The sequence below is a fragment of the Giraffa tippelskirchi genome, chromosome 11 (genome assembly GCF_054371585.1).
Source record: "Giraffa tippelskirchi isolate mGirTip1 chromosome 11, T2T-mGirTip1v1.2.pri, whole genome shotgun sequence".
Classification (NCBI taxonomy): domain Eukaryota; kingdom Metazoa; phylum Chordata; class Mammalia; order Artiodactyla; family Giraffidae; genus Giraffa; species Giraffa tippelskirchi.
Genome location: NC_137285.1, coordinates 53,921,007 through 53,941,336, shown reverse-complemented (window position 1 = coordinate 53,941,336; position 20,330 = coordinate 53,921,007). Strand labels below are relative to the sequence as shown.

At 42.9% G+C, this 20,330-nt stretch overlaps 1 protein-coding gene across 1 annotated transcript in view; it reads left to right on the top strand.

Annotated features, from left to right (window-relative positions):
* The first annotated feature begins 3,892 nt into the window (after positions 1-3,892).
* Positions 3,893-20,330, top strand: part of FREM3 (FRAS1 related extracellular matrix 3) — a 76,073-nt gene continuing 59,635 nt past the window's right edge. The window contains 3 exon segments of the mRNA XM_081543637.1: positions 3,893-7,659; positions 7,662-12,206; positions 13,818-13,907. Coding sequence (XP_081399763.1) covers positions 7,020-7,659; positions 7,662-12,206; positions 13,818-13,907 — 5,275 coding nt within the window. The 5' untranslated portion in view covers positions 3,893-7,019.

Below are 20,330 nucleotides of genomic sequence, written 5' to 3'. Positions count from 1 at the left end.
TCAGGGATTTTAGTATCTGCAAAATTACTCAAGAATATGGCTCAGGATATTATCTACAGACATTGAGAAAGAACTAAAGGTCTTTGACTTTGTTTTCTGGCTAAACTATTACTTTGTCTTTCTTGATTTGTTTTCCTCTATTTCTACAATTTCTCACTTCTTTGATTAAATTTGCTCTTTGGAACCCAGGGAAATTTAGGAGGCCAAAGTTCTTCTACAAACAAGAGATGTCTGTTCCCTGGAAAGTCAGGGTTCTGCTCAGTTTCAGGTTTACAAGTTCACAGATGGAGAGGAATTTTGCCCAGGATAAATCAGACCCCAAGCCTCACCCATAACTGATTTAGATGATATTTGGATATTTTGGACTTAGAGCTGATGATGGATTGGGTTAAAGACTTTCAGAGATGGTGAAATGGGGTGACTGTATTTTGCATATGAAAAGGGTATGAATTTAGAGAGACTGGAACATGAGTGTTCTGGGTTAAATTGTGCCAGAATTCATATGTTGAAGTCCTAACCCTAGTACCTCAGAAGGCAATCTTCTTTAGAGATAAGATTTTTACCCAGGTAATCAAGTTAAAGTGAGGTTGTTAGAGTGGCCCTAAATCCAATATGACTGGTGTCCCAAGAAAAATGGAATCTGGCACAGAGGGGAGATTATATAAAGATACACAGGAAAGGGACTTCCCTGGTGGTCCAGTGGTTGAGACGCCATGTTCCCAATGCAGGGGTCTTGGATTTAATTCCTGGTCAGGGAACTAGATCTGCATGCCACAACTGAAGCTCCTGCATGCCTCAAGTAACACCTGGCACAGCCAAATAAATTTTTTTAAAAAAGATATAGAGTCACAGAGAGTCACAGAGAGAGGCCTGCAACAGAGCCTTCCAGCACAGCCCTTGGAAGGAATCAAGCATGATTTCCAACCACACGCCTCGAGAGTTGTGAGGCTACAAATTCTGTTGTTTGAACCACCCAGTCTGTGGCACTGTGTTACAGCAGCCCAAAAAACACACACAGCACCATTTAATTATAACAATTTAACATAGAAAACATATTGATATTAAAATCATAGAGTTTATGTGACATTTGAACGTGTTTAACAACAACTGATAAATTCTTGCAGTTAGTGCTAGTTTTAATCTCCTTATAAAGTATATTTAATAAAGGTAGAATCATACCTTACTAGTTGTGTATTTCCTATGCATATTCCATACTTATCTTATTGATTAAAAGGAAAAAAGTCAAAATATAACACTCTGAAAGCATAAGCAAAAGAAAAAAAAGCTGAGAGGTAACATGGCTTAGCAACTGAACCACAGCAACGATAGTAACTATATGTAATTGATAAATACAGTAATGAATCATTTTTAGAATCTGGCTGAGCTGTAAATTTTGGAGTGGAAACCATGATTATAATATGCAACAGATCAATTTTTAAGAGCGAGAAATGCTGACACTAAAAATAAATAATTCCCCATCACATAAAACTTGAAGACAAATAAACAGAACTGCTTAAAAGCCAGACTTCCTATTAAATCATTCAAATTCTATTAATGGAAAGTCAGAATAAAGAACAAAATATTGCCCTCTTTAAATTATTCTGACATCAGATTCAACTAAGATTTCTGGGAGAAAAAAAAAAACACACTGCTAATTAAATAGTACCACTCTTCCTCATCATGTGAGCTTTGGCTCCTAAATCTTTGAAACTCCTTTAAAGGAAATCACTGCTAAATGGACATGATATCGAAATACACAATCAAGGAGCAAAGAATATCAATTAGATTAGAAAATCACTCAATCTTTTAGCTCTGATTCTTTTTTTAACATATGTTCTTAACGCCTTCCTTTGAAGTAAAATGTAGTTACTTCCTTAAGTGTTGTATGATTTAAAGTAAAATAATCAGTTATCACGTGGCAGATTAGAAGACTCCCTTCTGGTCTTCCAGGATCTTCTTTTCAATCAGGAATGAAAGTATTTGAATCAGTTCTTTGTCCAGATGCAAAATAGAAGAGTCCTTTCCTCACTCACCTCCATAAGCTTCCCTGCCGTTAACCCTGCCGTTAACCCTTAGCCTTCAAGCATTTTCCCTGAGCAGCTACAATCTGCATAGGAGCCTTTCTTTGGGGGATCATGAACCCAACAGCCTGAAGGGCAGCTTTCTCTGGCATGAGAGAGCCAGAACCATCTGCTTTCTTCCAGACATTAGCTGGAATCTCAGAAGAGCAGGAAAATATATTCTGAATCCCCTCTTCTCTGTCCTTCCCCACACCATCCAGTTCCCAAATGTGCTGAATTCACATTAATAGCATAACTAGCAGTATCAATATCAACAACTTGGAGGGACCAATAGGAACATAGATGCCAATTAACTCCATGTGTAATGGGTGCAAAATTGGCTTGGCCAATGCCAGACTGTGTGCTTAACCCCTCTTGAAGCTGCTGTCTTGGCAGATGACATAGGACCTACACAGCCAATGGATGTCATTTTAAAGTTTTGGGGAGGACGGGGTTATTTTTTTTAATCTGTTGCCTTACTGAAACATGTTCTTTAATGTCCAAGAATCCATTGTTGGCCCCAAGGTCGACTAGAGGAAAGCCTCTGGGTAGGTTTTACTGTGGTGAGGCATTCATCTTGCAAAATTTAGGGTTTAGGCACTTTTATTTCTCCAGTTAGTAGAGAAAAAGCAGCTTCAGCAAAGATCAGATTGAATAACTGGGCTCCATTAGCCTTGAATGGGGAACAGAGCCACTGGTGTGGAACTTCCTAGTTTGTGAGGCACAGCCTTCCACCTGTTCTCAGTCATTTCTCCTGAAGCTGGATGTGACTTTACTGAAAATGGACTGTCTCCCTGCCAAAGCACAAGCACAATATTCGCACATATAGTCTCTTTTCTGTGACCTATTAAATACCATTTACGAACTTCAGGCAGAGCCAATTATTTATGGACTGGGCATGATGGAAAGTCTCCTGGGGTGACAGGGGCATGTGAGGACTCCTCTCTGTAGGACACACTTTTAGCAATAGTTGAATTAATTTACAAGGTAAATTTTTTTCTACTTAACTCCTGTAAATCTCCATTACTCATCTGTAATTGTAATAGTAACTTCATTATTGAACACTGTGTGCCAAGTACTATTCAAAGCTTTTTATGTGCAGTAACCTATTTAACAACAGACTGAAATTAAAAGACGCTTACTCCTTGGAAGGAAAGTTATGACCAACCTAGATAGCATATTAAAAAGCAGAGACATTACTTTGCCAACAAAGGTCCATCTAGTCAAGGCTATGGTTTTTCCAGTGGTCATGTATGGATGTGAGAGTTGGACGGTGAAGAAAGGTGAGGGCCGAAGAATTGATGCTTTTGAACTGTGGTGTTGGAGAAGACTCTTGAGAGTGCCTTGGACTGCAAGGAGATCCAACCAGTCCATCCTAGAGGAGATCAGTCCTGAATGTTCATGGGAAGGACTGATGTTGAAGCTGAAACTCCAGTACTTTGGCCACCTGATGCGAAGAGCTGACTCATTAGAAAAGACCCTGATGCTGGGAAGGATTGGGGGCAGGAGGAGAAGGGGACGACAGAGGATGAGATGGCATCACCGACTCTATGGACATGAGTTTGGGTGGACTCCGGGAGTTGGTGATGGACACGGAGGCCTGGCGTGCTGCGATTCATGGGGTTGCAAAGAGTCAGACACGACTGAGCGACTGAACTGAACTGAACTGAACTGAACCTATTTAATGTTTATAATAGCTTATGAGATGGGGTCTATCACTACATATAATTTAAAAATAAGACACATAGCCACCTTGCAGGGTTCCAAAAGAATCCAATGACATAGGGCATATGAAAACAACCAGCATAGCACACAGTCTGTAGTTCTTTTCTTTTCTTTTTCTTGATAATTGCTTCACAGTGTTGTGTTGTGCTAGTTTCTGCGGTACAACACAATGGATCAGCTATATGAATAAATATATCCCCTCCCTTTTGAGCCTCCCTCCCACTCCCCCATCCCACTCTTCTCAGGTCATCCCTGAGCACTGAGCTGAGATCCTCGTGTTAGACATAGCAGCTTCCCACCAGCTGTTGTACATATGGTAGTGTGTATATGTCAGGGCTACTATCTCAATTTGTCCCAATCTCTTCTTACCCCCCAACCCTGCCCCGTGTCCACAAGTCCATTCTCTAGGTCAGCGTCTCTATTCCTGCCCTGCAAATAGGTTCATCAGTACCATTTTTCTAAATTCTCTCTATATATACATATATATGCTGTAGTTCTTTTCTTTCCCACTTAATATAGACTTGAAATGCAGCTCAGGTTTAAAAGAGAAATATGGGAAGGTAAGAGATAAAAGAAACACAATATGGATAACTGAAATTGCCCTGTGCAAAGAAAACTCTAATAAAATAAATAGTTGGTTAGAAATCAAATTTGTGTCCTCTGAACAGAGCCATCACCAGCCTCTAATAAACTGTCATGGTATGAAGCAGAAAGAAAGAAGTGATCCTACATTTGCACTAGGTTTTTTCTACCTAACACCTTGGCTTTATAGCATGTCAGTTACTAATTCTGAGACTTTCATTCTTTCACTCATTCAGTCAGTGAACAAACAGTTATCATGCACCTTCTGCGGGGTGGGGGGCATAAGCATTAGGTATCAGGTGTGAACAGAGCACACTCCCCACTCTCATGGAGCTTCAAGTCAAGTGGAGAAGACAGATCTTAATCAAATGGGCCATAAATGTATAATTGCAGAGATTTAATATGGCTTGGGGAGCATAGAAAAAAGACTTCTTAAAAAATTAGGATTTGAGTGGAAGGGAAAGAGGAAAACCAGAAGGGTCTGACACATGGTCAATACCAAGCACAGCTATTGGATTTTTCCGTCTAGATTACTAATGACCTTAGCAGGAGTTTTGTTGAAATGGAAGCATGCTAAGAGGGAGTTGGTAGGAGGTTATGAAATGGAGATAGTAAGCAAAAACAAACAAAATGCAAGAAGAAAAAGTACCACCTTCAAGAAGCTTCATAGTGAAGAAGAAGAAAAGGAATGTAAGCTGGAGGGGGCAGATTCAAGGACAAAAACATCAACATAGTTTAACTGTCAGCTCAACTGCCCCCTCCATCTCTGCCTATAATAATAGCACATAACAAGGTAGTTGCCCAGATTGAGTGATGCTTGAATGGGAATCAAAATTACACTCACACAAGAATACTCACTTGGTAAAATTTAATATATGGAGACAAATGAGAGTTTTATTATTTTAAAAAAATTTGGACAAGGTAGGAGCTTTATAAAATATAATGCCTCTTTCATTTACAGTGAAATTTGACCCATGTTTTGATTTAAAATATTCTTAATAATACTTTCCAGACACACCAGAGTAGCTCTGCATAATTAGGCTAACATATATTGTTTCAAATTTACCATCTCTTAATGTTCTGTTATATGAACAAATCTATGTGTTAAGTAATGTTCCACTTTGGTGGATTATATAGACCCATAGCATGTCACTGGTTGGTTACATTAAATATTCAGGAGAAAATTAACTATTTCAATCCACTAGCAGTTTATTCCTGCTCTGAGAGTCAGTCAGTTGTTGCTGCTGCTGCTCAAGTGAATAAAATAGGCTGTTAAAAAAAATTGTAAAAAAAATCGAAAGAATAATTTAAGGATGACATTCTACAGATTTATATTCCCCTTAAAGTCATTTTTATCAGTACAGTTTTAGATGCATCATCAATAGGTCTCTCTCACATTTATATTAATTGCTTTCTAAAAATCACATTAACTACCATTTTATTTATAGGAAGAAATTACTCCACAGTGTGGCTAAATGGACACCTCTGATACTTAAAACATGAGTATGAGGCTAGGAACCTAACCACACACCAGGGAGGGCAGCCATCCCTCATCTGAAAGCCAAATTCCATTATAGATGTTAAATAGATTAATTAATTAACAGAAATTGATCCAAGTAACTGTGGTTAAGTATTTTCTCTGTTACTGTTTCTCTTGACATCCTCCCCTCTGGCTACCATATATTTTTCTACAAAGAAAGTAATTAGGAAATAGCATATCTAATAAACTCACAGGCAGTCACTGTTGATCAGATACGGAAGTCACGCTCTAAGAAAGTAAAAGCCACCTGATACATCCAGTTGTAGGGTATGGGAGACCCACTGACCAGAAACAAATTAAAAGCTATTCAAGTTCACCAGTCTGGATGCTAGTGCTCTTCCCCCCAAAACTGAGGAGAAATGTCAGGGTTATTTTGTAAGCAAGGAATCACAGGATCTGGAATAAGCTGCTTTATCAGGCAGACAGCTAGAAAATCCTATTTGCAAAATAGCTCCCACTAGCATCTTTTATGTCGGAAGTGAGACTCAATTTTGGCTGGAAAATGCACTCTTGTCAGCAGTAAGGAAGAGGAATGGTGTTTCTCCCCACTCTCAGAAAGACCGTTGCCTGGATGAATGGACCGCGGGAGCGCAGTGTCTCACACGAGCAGAATTGACCGGGGCAATGGTCACCGTCTCCGGCCCTGGAGGACAATCCCGTTGAGCAGCCCGGGAAGGAGAGTATCCAGACCAGACCGACTGATCCGAGGCAGGCAGCCCAGGGTTGCACGGTGGCCGGCCACCCCTCCAGGCTCCAAGGTCGGTAAGATACCCTGGGTAAAGGTACCAAGGGGCAGAGGGGAGTGCTCCTGCACGCTCCTAGGTCTCGAGCGCTGGGGCACATCTGGACAACGCCTGGTGCCTGCAGTGGACAGACTGGAGAGGGGGAGGGCCAGAGGGGGCTGCGCCCCTTCCCCCCACCCTCCCACCAGCACTCCCTTATCCACCCCCCGCTGCTTTTACCTGCCGCAGCTGAAGCGCAGCCCCTGGCTCTTGAGTCCTCTCACCCGCTCCCGAGTGGACAGCAGCCACCGTCTCCACCGCCTGCACCTGCTGCTGAACGGGCCACTCTGAAGACAGGATACTCTCCAGGGAGCCCAGCGCCAAGGTCCCATGGCTGGCATTTCTCCGCGCCCTGCTGGGACACCCCGGCAGCTTGCCGCCGCGCTCGCCTACCTGCTCCTGAGCTGCCCTGCCCTACGGGGAGAGACACCCTCGCCTGAGGCTGAGCCCCCTCGGGCGCCCTACCTGCCCCGCTGGGGCGCCCTCGGCCGCAGCAGCCCCGACGGCCCCAGCATTCTGCTCGCCAACCCCGGGCTCCGGGTACCGGTGGGCCGCTCGCTTTGGCTCGACCCGCTCCGGGACCTGGTGATTCGAGTGCAGCCGGGGGACCGGTGCGAGGTGACGGTGTTGGACGCCCTGCCGCCGCGCCACGGCGCGCTCTCCCCGCGCCGCTTCCCCTGCGCCTTCGGGCCCCGCCAGGTCCGGTACACTCACTGGGGCGCCCGCAGCCCCGGACGCGCGCGGGTGAGGCTGCAGCTGCGCTACGACGCCGGGACTTCCACGCTCGCGCTGCCCTTCGTGCTCGCGGTGGACGTGGTCTTCCACCGGCTGAAGCTGGTGACGCGCAACCGGCCTTTGGCGGTGGAGAAGCTGCGCGGCTGGAGCCACGCCATAGACAGGAGAGTGCTGGCCTTCGCCTCCCCGGAGCCCGGGACCGCGGCCACCCGCAGGTGCCGGCTCACCCCTGTTCCCCCGAGGGTGACCCACTGCTCAAGTATGGGCGTTTGGTGGATGCCGCGGGGGCCCCTCTCCCCAGGGCCAAGGCCATAGACTGTGAGGCTTTTATTCGGGCTGGGGTGCGCTACCAGCACACCTCCACCACCCCCTCGCCCAACCGGGACTATGTGCCCATGGTGGCGGAGCTGCTAGGGCCAGGGGACCCAAGAGCTGAGTCAGGGGAGTTGCTGCTCCGAGAACATTTCCAGCTGCTGGTGAGGATCCGCGAGGGATCCGAGAACACGGCGCCCAGGCCCAGATTCGCAGCTCCGATGATGCTGGAGGTCCATCAGTTCCTGCTGACAGCCCTGACGGCCGACGCCCTGGCTGCGGAGGACAAGGAGTCTAATGCCGATGACCTGGTCTTCAACATTCTCAATGCTCCCGTCACCACGCCGGGGCACCAGGGCTACGTGGTCAGCACTGACGACCCCCTGGGCCTTCCAGTGTCGTTCTTCAGCCAGCGGGAGCTGCGGGAACTGAAAATTGCTTATCAGCCCCCTAGGGAGAAATTGGATGCGGAGCACCTCTTCCAACTGGAGATGGAGGTGGTGGATGCAGATGGTGCCACCTCATACCCCTTTGCCTTTTTGGTGGTCGTGAAACCCCTGAACACCCTGGCCCCGGTGGCTAGCAATGCCCGGGGACTACTACTTTTTGAAGGTCAGTCAAGGCCCCTCTCCAGCGCCCACAGCCTTCAGATCAGAGATAATAATGATCGCCTAGGAGAGGTGAAAGTGTCTGCCATCAAGGGCTTGAGACATGGGCAGCTGGTCGTGCTTGGGGCGCCAACAGGGTGCAAGCATTTCACGCCAAGGGACCTGGCAGCATGGTGAGTGGTGTACCAGCATGATGGCAGCAACACCTACAGCAACAACATCGTCTTCCAGATGGAGGATGGGCACCACCGGGTGGAATTCCTCTTCCCTCTCGCCATCATCCCTGTTGATGATGAACCACCAATGGTCACTGCCAACACCGGGCTCTCTGTGATGGAAGGGCAGGCGGTCCAGATCTCCCCCTTTGTCCTGAGTGCGACGGATATTGACTCTGAGGACTCGACCATTCACTTTGTGCTGGAGGACCAGCCTCTGGAAAGAGAAGAGGAAGAAAGAGGGGGGGATCTGGCTCCCGGTTCCTCCAGCTCAAGGCAGCATCTGGGGGAGATGCTGCTGCGGCAATCGGAACCACCTCGGGCTCCTGAAGATGAAGGCTGGTATTACGTGGGAAAGGAAGGACTTTATGAGAAAGTAGTGACTGAGTGGCTTCAACAAGACATAGTGAAAGGGAGACTCTTCTACCGCCATCTTGGACCCCTTGGTCGTCAATCCATAATGGCCCAGATAACTTTCCATGTGCAGGATGACCATGACCCACCCAATCTATCCAAGCAACATTCCTTCACCATCAGGGTCCAACCAGTGGATCTGCAGAGTCCAGAGCTGTTTCCAGGAACTACCCTAGAAATGACCATGCAGCAATACAGACTCACTCACTGCCAGAAGAAATTCCTCCAATATATTGACCGGGACTCAGATGACCAGCACCTGTGGTACACCCTACTGATGCCTCCTTCTGACACAGATGGCAACCACCAAGTCCGGGCTGGAGAAATTGTGCTCACTCATTCACCAGACACACCCATTGTGCACTTCACCCAGGCCCGGGTAAATCACCATGAAGTTGCCTACCAGCCCCCCCGGAAAAAGCCGGGTATTCTACCGCGGATTGTGCAGTTCACCTGCCAGGTGGAGGATGCTGCTGGCAATAGTGTACCTGGCACATTCACATTATTCCTGAAGCCTGTGGACAACCAGCCTCCCCAAGTCACCAACAGAGGCTTTACTGTCTTAGAAGGAGAAAGTTTCATCCTCAGCAATAATGAGCCGGATGTTTCAGACCCTGACACAGACATCGACCAGATTGTCTTTGTATTAGTTTGGGGTCCCCAACATGGACATTTGCGGTACTTAAAAAAATGTATGGTCCCAGGGGAATATTTCACGCAAGCTGATATTGTTAATGGGAGTATCTCTTATCAGAACCGCAGAAACCAGGCCACCAGTGATACCTTCCATCTGGAGGTAAGTGACAAGGTGCATCACATACCCATCACTGTCCAGATTTCTGTGCATCCCACAGCAGCTGACCAAAGTCCCAGGATCTCTATTATAGGTAGTGCATTATTAGATGTGTCCACAGATGTACTGGAAAATACAGCCAGTGAGATCACCATGGACATCATCCATGGTCGAAAGGACACAGGTGACCTGATGGTCTCTTTCACTGTGGAAGACAGCCCCAAATTGGGCACTATTCTGGTGAAGGGCCTACCCACAGAACGGTTCACCCAAGAGGACGTCATCAGTGGGTCTGTAGTCTATGTCCACACAGGAGGTGAAGTTGGACTCCGGAAGCAGCATGATGCCTTCAGGCTTGCCCTCTCCAAGGATTCTTATCAGCAGATGATGGGAGACAGCACAGTGGGAGAAGTACAGGTTCAGGTGGCTGTGCTGCCCGTCAACAATGTGGCCTCCACGGTCTTGGTCAGGGAGCCTTATGTTGTCCATGAAGGTGGGAAGACTGCCGTGACTTTACAACATCTCAGCATTGAAGATGCAGACACTCCCCAAGATGAAATTCTCTGCACAGTAACTGATCAGCCAGTCTCTGGCTACCTGGAAAATATGACACCAGCTCCTGGATCAGAAGAGACCCAAGCTGGTTATCCCATCAGTGCTTTCTCCATCAGAGATGTCCAGCTAAGACGTATCAACTATGTACAGAGTATCCACAAGAGGGTAGAACCACAAAAAGATCAGTTCACCTTTTATTGCTCTGATGGCATCAACTTCTCCCCAAATGTCTTCTTTCCTATAATGATCTTACCCACCAATGATGAGCAGCCTGAGCTTTTTGCCCGTGCGTTTGTGGTATTAGAGGGAACGAGCATCGTCATAGACACCCCACTGCTCAATGGAGCTGATGCTGACCTGCCACCAAATGAGCTTCACTTTCAGCTCACAGCCTTCCCTCCGCATGGGCGGATTATACAGCAGCTGGCCACGGCCAGCCAGCCCATCCGTAGCTTCACCTTACAGGAGATCCAGGAGGCCTCCACCATTGTGTATGAGCATGATGACTCTGAAACTGCTGAGGACAGTTTTGAGGTCTGGCTGAGTGACGGCAAGCACACCACCCACAGGACGGTGCCCATTGTGGTGATCCTGGTGGATGATGAAAGCCCTCGGCTGACCATCAACAATGGGCTGGAAGTAGAGACTGGACATACTGAGGTCATCACCATTCGGGTCCTCAAAGCCACAGATCTTGACTCAGATGATAAGAGCCTCAGTTTTATCCTCTGCTCTGGGCCTCAACAAGGGCTTCTATAGTGACTGAGAGAACCCAGAGGGGAAGTGAGGAACAACCTCACCCAGGGAATGAACTTCACCCAGGGTGAGATTGACCAAGGCCTCATCTGTTACACCCACACAAGCCAAGGACTTCACGACCTTATCAAATTTGATGTGACTGATGGGATTAACCCTTTGCTAGACTGCTACTTCAACATCACCATTGGCAGCTTAGACAGGGTCTTCTTCCCTGAGGTGGTTAGCAAAGGGGTCACCTTGACAGAAGGTGGCAGAGTGACCCTCACCACGACGGATCTGCTTAGCACCAATGACATCAACAGCTTTGATGAACAGCTGCACTTTAGCATCACACGGGCTCCTAGCCTGGGGCACTTGGAAATCTCTGACCACCCTGGGGAGCCCATTACCTCTTTCACTCAGCAGCAGTTGGCTGGCAACAAGATAGTCTATGTTCGCACTACAAACGATGAGATAAAGATGGACAGCTTTGAGTTTCAAGAGACTGATGAACATAATCCCGTGTTTCAGACCTTCAGGATCTTCATCACGGGTGAGAATAATAAGAAACCTATCATGACCATCCTTAAAATGATACTGCAAGAAGGGGAAAGAAAATGCATCACTCCTTTTGAGTTGACAGCGGAGGACAAGGATACTCCAGATGATCTCCTCCTCTTTACCATCACCCAGGTCCCCATCCATGGCAGGATTGGGTATAACGAGAGTCTTCCTGTGACCACCTTCACCCAATGGGACCTGAACGAGAACTTAATTTGCTACTGGCACGATGGCAGTGAGACAACTGAAGACAGTTTTTCCTTGACTGTGACAGATGGCACTCATGCTGATTTCTATGTCTTCCCAAACACTGCTGTGGAGACACACAGACCTCAGGTAATGTGGATTCACATAAGAAACTCCCTAGACAGCAGGTTCTCCCAGACTGCCTTTAACAGGGATGCCCTGGCCTTGAAACACCTCCACACTGGACATGTGGGCTTCCTGATTACCAGCAGGTCTCTGAAGACAGAGGATTGGGACAGTTCCCACAGGCTCCAGAAGTATAAAGTGACCAGAGGACCAGGGCATGGCTTCATTATCAACATTGGCCTTGGAAATGAGAGCACACGAATTTTTACACAAGGTTAGTACACAGTGTCCCCTGATGTCATTGTCCTGTTCCTTAAGTAGATCAGATCTCCCAGCTCTGCATGAAATTGTCCTGACCTCAGTCTTGTAGTAGAAAGATTCTAATTCTAATGAAATACAATGGAATGAGAAATTAACAAACAAAGAAAGGCAACAAGTCCATTATCAGCTGTTTCATCAGCATGCTCTTTAAACTGGAACTCTCAGACATTCGATCAGGTTTGTAGTTACACATTAAAACTGCCAAATATAGGTGGACGTCTTCTGCTTCTGAAATATTATAAGATTACAATGATTTTGAAAAGATCAGTTTAAATTTGAATTTTAAGTAAAGAATGATATACCTAGGAATCACTTGCATAGTTTACCAGTAAGTTTTGATTTCTGAAGATAGTGGTTTGGTGTCTTGATTTCAGATATAAAAATTATACTGCACATTTTATTGTACTATTCAAATTCAATTTCTGTATCTAGAAAATGCATAGAACTAAGTTTGCCTAGGGCTACTTGCAATGCAGGAGACACAGGTTTGATTCCTGGGTGATGAAAATCCCCTGGAGAAGGAAATGGCAACCCAGTGTTCTTGCCTGGGAAATCCCACGGGCAGAGAGGCTTGGCAAGCTATATCCATAGCAAAGAGTCTGACAGGACTGAGCAACTTAACACACACATGTGCACACAAGGTTGCCTAACTATGGGAGTATATGTTTTAGTGATCATTTTTCTTTTATATTTGTTGTTACTACTAATGGTGAACTAAAGGCAGGTCCCCCTGGCTTCCCAGGTGATAAAACACTGGTACCTTGGGCTGCTCTTCACATAGTCATAAAACTCTTTCATGTAGCTCTATGCATGAGATGTGAAGAGATACATGGCATTTTACACATACAATACACATAAAGCTGGTTGCAATTTTAGAGTAAAACTAAAGAAGGTTGTTTAAAAAACAGTTTCTTTACATTTTCAGAATTGCTTCTAAACCAAGTGAAATCATATGAGGGTCTATAAAAATTGTTCTTAGAAACAAATACCCCAAAATGCAAATTGTCTTGAAAATACTAGTATTAACAATACAAAACCACAATTATAGACCCAACTGACACATTCTCAAATATCCAAGAGAATGGGCAATAGAAAAACGTCATGATTTTATTCTTATTTCCTTTTTACTGAGGATGCAATAGTTATTCTTGTTTTAAATTCATTTCGTTCCAATTAGTTCGTGAGTATCCAAGTGTTTCAACGTTGGATAGAAGACCTAACACCAGCTGGATTAAGCTGTCTGTAGAGGACCAGGGTGTTGTGAAGTGTGCATAGGTAGAACCTGGGCATCCTTCTTGGGCGTCATCCCAGAGATCATACACAGAGTAGCATGGTTACAGAATTTAAAATTATAAGGTTCCATTTTTTGCTATTGCAACTTTAAGAAAAAGTTAATTTCTTATTAACCTCATTATTTTTTTAAAAGTTAGATTCGTGTTCATTTAATCATTTTAAATTTACTAATTGTAGTATTTTCATGCCCTATAAAAAACATTGAAGTTCTTATCATACTCATTTTCTGTGTGCCAACATGGTGTGTGCATGATGCTTGCTCTTTTACTAGCTGACATTGATGAGATGAGGATCTACTACATCTTGAATGAAGGCAGCAAGGCAACTAAAGACATCTTCTACTTCTCTGCCGAAGACAATGGTAAGTCAGTATTGAAACCATACCCAGCAGTCTTGGTTAACTAAAGTCAATATGAGATGGAAAAGAATTAAATCATGTACATAGTAATCACAATCAGTAATGTCATAATATCACCAAATGAATTCTTTTGGTTTTATTTGTAGTCTTCTGCCAAAGCATCCTTGACAAATCACTTTTTAGGAAGGGAAAGCAATGAAAAATTTCAATAATTAATATGAAGTATTTTACCTGACCAAGGTTATGCATGACATCCTATAGGCAAGTAAATTTCCTCTTCAAGAGGATCTGAGAATGTAGCTGGTAGTATGTCTTACTCTAAAACTAAAACAAATCTACAGAAGGGGAGGTTGGGATGAGTTGAGAGACTAGCATTGACATATATACACTACCATGTGTAAAATAGAGAGCTGGTAGGAAGCTGCTGTACAGCACGGGGAGCTCAGCTACACGCTCTGTGATGACTCAGATGGTAGGATGGGGGTGTGGGGGTGAGAAGGAGGTTAAAGAGGGAGTGGATATATGTATATGTATAGCTGATTCACTTTGCTGTACAGCAGAAACTAACACAATATTGCAAAGCAACTATACTCCACTAAATGAAACAAAAGAAAAAATGAAAATAAATAAATCTAAAACTCGATCATTAGATGTTTTTAGGCATTTTAGCCCCAGTACTGAATCTTCGTGACTCCTTGATGTTAAAAGTGTACTATTCCTGGGTGAGGTGAATGCCTGGCACACAGGAAAACTTTCATTTAAAAACTTGCCTATTTATGCTGAGCCTCTGTGCGTGTACTGTGTCTTTCAAGTAGCATACTGGGCAGCAACTAGTTAACAGAAGGCACTTTCTTTACTCAGCCAGGGATGTACCGATTATGTGGTCAAGAACAATCATTTTGCAGTAAGACAGGATAATTGCAGAAATTATGTCCATGTACCGCTTGCCACTCTATAACCTCTTTCAGTATAAATCATTACTCATTCTCAGTAAATAACATGAATTTTCTGCCTACATCAATGTGCAATCAGTCAGGACGGTATTTACTGAAAAACAGTCTTCAATGAGAGGCACTATGGCATACCAAGTTTGAATCCCAATTGGCCCCATGTGACCTTAAACAGGTTACCTTGTCCTTTCTGTGATTCATTTCCCTCATCTATAAAATGATGGTCTTCATACCTCTTCCGAAGGGTCACGAGGAGAAGTAAATGAGATAATGTATGCAAAGCACTTGACTCATGTTGTTGTCATTTAGTCGCTAAGTCATGTCCAACTCTTTGTAACCCCATGGACTGTAGCCCATCAGACTCCTCTGTCCATGGGATTTCCCAGGCAAAGATAATGGAGTGGGTTGCCATTTCCTTCTCCAAGGGATCTTCCCAACCCAGGGATTGAACTTACATCTCCTTCCTGTCAGGCGGATTCTTTAGCACTGAGCCACCTGGGAAGGCCACACTTGGCTCACAGTAGATGCGTAATAAGAGTTAGTTACCTTCTCTGTTTCTGATGAGACTGACTACAGTGGCAACCGCTGATCCCTCCTCTCCATCTTTTCACTTAGAGTTTAACAGATCTTGCCTTCTTTCCTTAAGTTCTCAAAAATCAAAATTACTACAAAGATGAAGATGAATTTAAACCTTCTCAACTGATTCACTGAAGTAAAACACTTGTAAGATTCAGATGGTTTATAATGATTTTTTTTTCTGTTTTTGAGGATGATATACCCTAAAAAGACGTACATCTAACTTGGACACTGTGCTTTCTGGGCAACATCAGAGACAAGAGTCAATCAGTGATGGTAATAGTGTGAATTTTATATAGCTACCATTGTTGAGTGCTTTTGTGGGCCAGTCACTGCAAAATAAAAAGCAAATGTTACTAGGCCCATTTTTAAATGAAGACACTGAGGCTGAATAACTCGCCTGAAGTCATATGGGTAATACACAGGTGAACTGGAATTAAATCCAGATCTCACAGATTCCAAAGCCAGGGCTTTTAACCACTAGTGCTATGCTGCCTTTGTTTTGGGAAACTGAAATCATGAGCAGAAGTCAGAGAACAGGGCAGACAGCAATGCCTAACCTGGCAAAGAAACACCTTATAAATTCAAGTGGTCAGAATGGCCAAACAGTTCCAGAACATTTGAGGACATGCTTGCTCATAGTTGGATCTTGAAACATATGCACGTCCATAAGCTAATTAAATATTTTTTAATGTTTATTTGTTTAACATTTGTTTAATTCAGCAGATACATTTAATTGTTTTCTAACTGCTATACACAGAGCTAAAATCCATGTCTACCTATGTGAAGCATTCTTGGAATAGCTTACAAATTCTGATGAAAGACTCCCTTTAAACTTTTTTTTGTATTTTCAAATTTTATAAATGTCTATCTTTACAATCGGAGAAGGCAATGGCACCCCACTCCAGTCCTCTTGCCTGGAAAATCCCATGGACGGAGGGGCCTGGTGGGCTGCAGTCCTGGGGGTCGCTAAGAGTCGGACACGACTGAAGTGGCTTAGCAGCAGCAGCAGCATCTTTACAATAGCCAACTTAATCTTTTTTCTTCTTAAAATATCCCCACTTTTTAAGGTATTTCCCAAATGGAATGTTTAGTGAAACTTGCACTGCGATCTATTTTTTGTTTGTTTTTGTTTTATTGACATATAATTGATTTATAAGGTTGTATTAATTTCTACTGTACACCAAAGTGATCCAGTTTATATATATATGTATATATATATACACACACACAGACACACATATGTATATTCTTCTTTATATTCTTTTCCATTATGGTTTATCACAGGATATTGAATATAGTTCCATGTGCTATACAGAAGGTTCTTGTTTATCTTTTTTATATGTAGAGCTGTATCCCTGTTAATCCCAAGCTCCTTTTATTCCTCCCCTGCTTCCCCTTTGGTAACCATAAGTTTGTTTTCTATGTCTGTGAGTCTGTTTCTGCTTTGTAGATAGGTTCATTTGTGTCATATTTTAGATTCCACCTAAAAATGATATCATATGGTATTTGTCTTTCTCTTTATGACTTACTTTGCTTAGTATGACAAACTCTAGGTCCATCTGTGTTGCTGCAAATGGCATTATTTAATTCATTTTTATAGCTGAGTAGTATTCCATTGTATATATACACTATATCTTCTTTATCCAATCCTATGTTGATGGACATTCAGGTTGCTTCCATTTCTTGGCTATTGTAAATAGTGCTACAATGAACACAATGTGATCTATTAATAATAGTCTTTCCTAATAACATATAGCACTGGCAAAAAGTACTGCTTCCAATTATTTAAGGAATTTGGGATGGACACACTTCCAGGGATGTATTTTTCACTACTGGATTGGAAACAGACTTTGTTGTTGTTATTTGCGGGACCGACGTTGGCGCCATTAGAAGATTGTGCCTTGCCTCCAGGATGACACAGTAGGCCTGTCCATGTCAGACCTTGCACCAGAGTCTTACAAGTAGAAGTACTGGCAAGATGACTCTAGAGCTGCAACTTATTGAAACCCCAAAACTGAGAGCAGGAAGGCTTCCAGCTCATAGGCTCTGAAACCAGGCTACCTGGATTCAAATCCCAGCTTCACTGCTTAATAGCTGTGTATCTTTGAGAAACTCTGCTTTGGTTTCCTCATCTGTGAACCAGAGGTAATTATAGCAATTGCCTCATAGGATAACTACGAGGATATTATTTGTTTTCTATTCCTCCTATAACAAATTATCACAAACTTAGTGGCTTTAAGCAATGCAAATTTATCATCTAATAATTCTGCAGGTCAGAAGTCCAATATGGCTTTTACTGGGCCAAAATCAAGGTTTAGACGAAGATGTATTTCTTTATGGAGACTCTAGGGGAGAACCATTACCTTGCCCTTTCTAGCTTCTACAGGCTGTTCTCTTCCTCCAACTTTGAAGCTGGAAGCAGCTGGGTCTTTCTCAAGGTGCTTCACAGTGACATGTTTCTGCCGCCCTCTTTCACTTACAAGAACACTTGTGATTTACGTTGGTTTCACTTGTGTAATTCAGCCAAATTTCCTTCATCTCAAAATTCTGAATTTAATCATATCTTCAAAGTTCTTGTTACCATGTAGTATAACTTATTCACAAAGTCCAGAGATTAAGATATGGACATTTTTGTGCTAAGTTGCTTCAGTCGTGTCTGACGTTTTCTGACCCTGTGGACTGTAGCCCGCCAGGCTCCTCTGTCCCTGGGATTCTCCAGGCAAGAATACTGGAGTGGGTTGCCATGCTCTCCTCCAGGGAATCTTCCCAACCCAGGGATGGAACCCACATCTCATGTCTCCTACATTGGCAGGTGGGTTCTTTGCCACCTGCACCACCTGGGAAGCCCAGGCATCTTTAGAGGATCATTATTCTGCCTACCACAAGTGTTCAGGGAATCAACACACATCAGGCACTTAAGAACTCCTGGCACATAGCAAGCACTCAATAAATATTATTATCTTTAGAATTATTACTTGGCCTACAAAATTTTGTATTTCTCTTCTAGATAAAGAGAATTTTAATCATTTATTCCTAGAAATCTATAATTAGATCACTTGATTATAGAAGGTCAAATTTTATACTATTATGGTAAATTTCTTTATTGGGGTGCTGCCTGGATAACTTCATTTTTTATCTGTTTTTCTCTGCCTACTTCTAAACTGATTTCATATTTGGAAGTTCACTAAGGGGCCAAGGAAAAAGAGGAAGTAACTTAAATCCACTGTTCTTGTCTTTCCCACTACACACTAAGCTGCTTTACACGGGACTATCATGCCTGTTCTCACCTTGTTTTCCCTCTCAGTTGTGCCTCTTCCCTTCTGTTCTGCTATAGTCAAATGAAGTAACATATACCAAAAACATAATGTAAGGCCTAGCATTATTATTCCCTAATAAATTTGAATTTTCTTTATTTCCTTTCATGTACTTATGAACATAACTATACTTGTGTACACAGATAAACTGGGAAGTCAAACAAAAAATTTTTCCAATGTACCTAATTTGTAGAGTCCATCAATTTCTGAAGTTTTGAATTATCCAGCCTCAGATTATTTCGGTATAAAATCACCATCTACTTTGTAACATCGATGGGAAATTTCATTATGTTCAAGGTTATTGTGAAAGCCACTGGTAAATGGGAAATACATTTTAGATTTCTAAAGCTCTGAACTGTGCCAATTAAGCAAAGTGTCAAGTTTATTTATCATCCTCTCCCAAAGTTATTATATTCACAGATTTATGTTGAAGTTTTGCATAATTCTGCTATACATAATGATAAATGGTCTTTTCCACTTACCATAGAATAATATTACCTTAAATTTATACTTGACAATATTTCTACACTTCCCAGGTGGCTCAGTGGTAAACAATTTGTCTTCCAAGCAGGAGATGCAGGTTCGATCCATGGGTCAGGAAGATCCCCTGGAGAAGGAAACGGCAACCCACTCCAGTATTCTTTCATGGAAAATCCCATGGACAGAGGAGCCTAGTAGTCTATAGTCCATGGGGTCACAAAAGAGTTGGACATGACTTAGTTGCTAAACCACAACAGTAATATTTCTACAGAGTGTTTCACAAATGTTATTCCATTTGATCCTCACCACAACCTGTGAGATGGGAATTGTTATTTCAAACTTCAAGATGAAGAAATGAGCTTGAGGAGTTAAAGGATTCAGAGAAAGAAACCATCAGAGGAACCAAGTCAATTCTTCCTAATAAGTCAAACTGAATAGCTATATGACAGTGAGGCAATTTTAGTTTCAGCACGTACTATGGATATTTAATTGTGTTCATAAGACCAAAACCAGATTGTTTCATTTTTCTCTTAATATAAATTATTCAGTATTTAAAGCCAATTTGATCAACACTATGCATTTTAATATTTGAATTTGACCTGATACTTGTCTCATGGTCCATATGAGTACTAATTTTCTGTTTCATTGAGCTGACTTTTTCAAGCAAGTGTGAAAATAAAATACATAATAACAGATAAAAAGGGTTTTGGGGAACAATAATAGAACCAATCATAAATCCAGTATATCTGTCTAACATGCAATTAAGGTAATATCACATTTATTTAGACCGTTAACCTCTCTAAAATCCACTGAAAAATTCGAAAGCAAGGCAGAAATGTCACTGTGTAGTCAAATTATCAAAATATGTGGCCTGAAATTTTCACACCTGACTCAAAGAAGCCTTTGCTTAGAGTCTGTTTACTTCCCAAACAAGTGTAATTTTATTTTAAATAAAAGCAGTAGGAAAAAGTGAATAGGAGTTAAAAGCAGAAAAAGTTACAGAATGCAGAAGACATAGGTTAAAATAAGCAGATAAAGAACTCAAATCCATGAGAATTCAAAAGGCAATGTAACAATGGGATATATCTCAATGTATGTCTGCA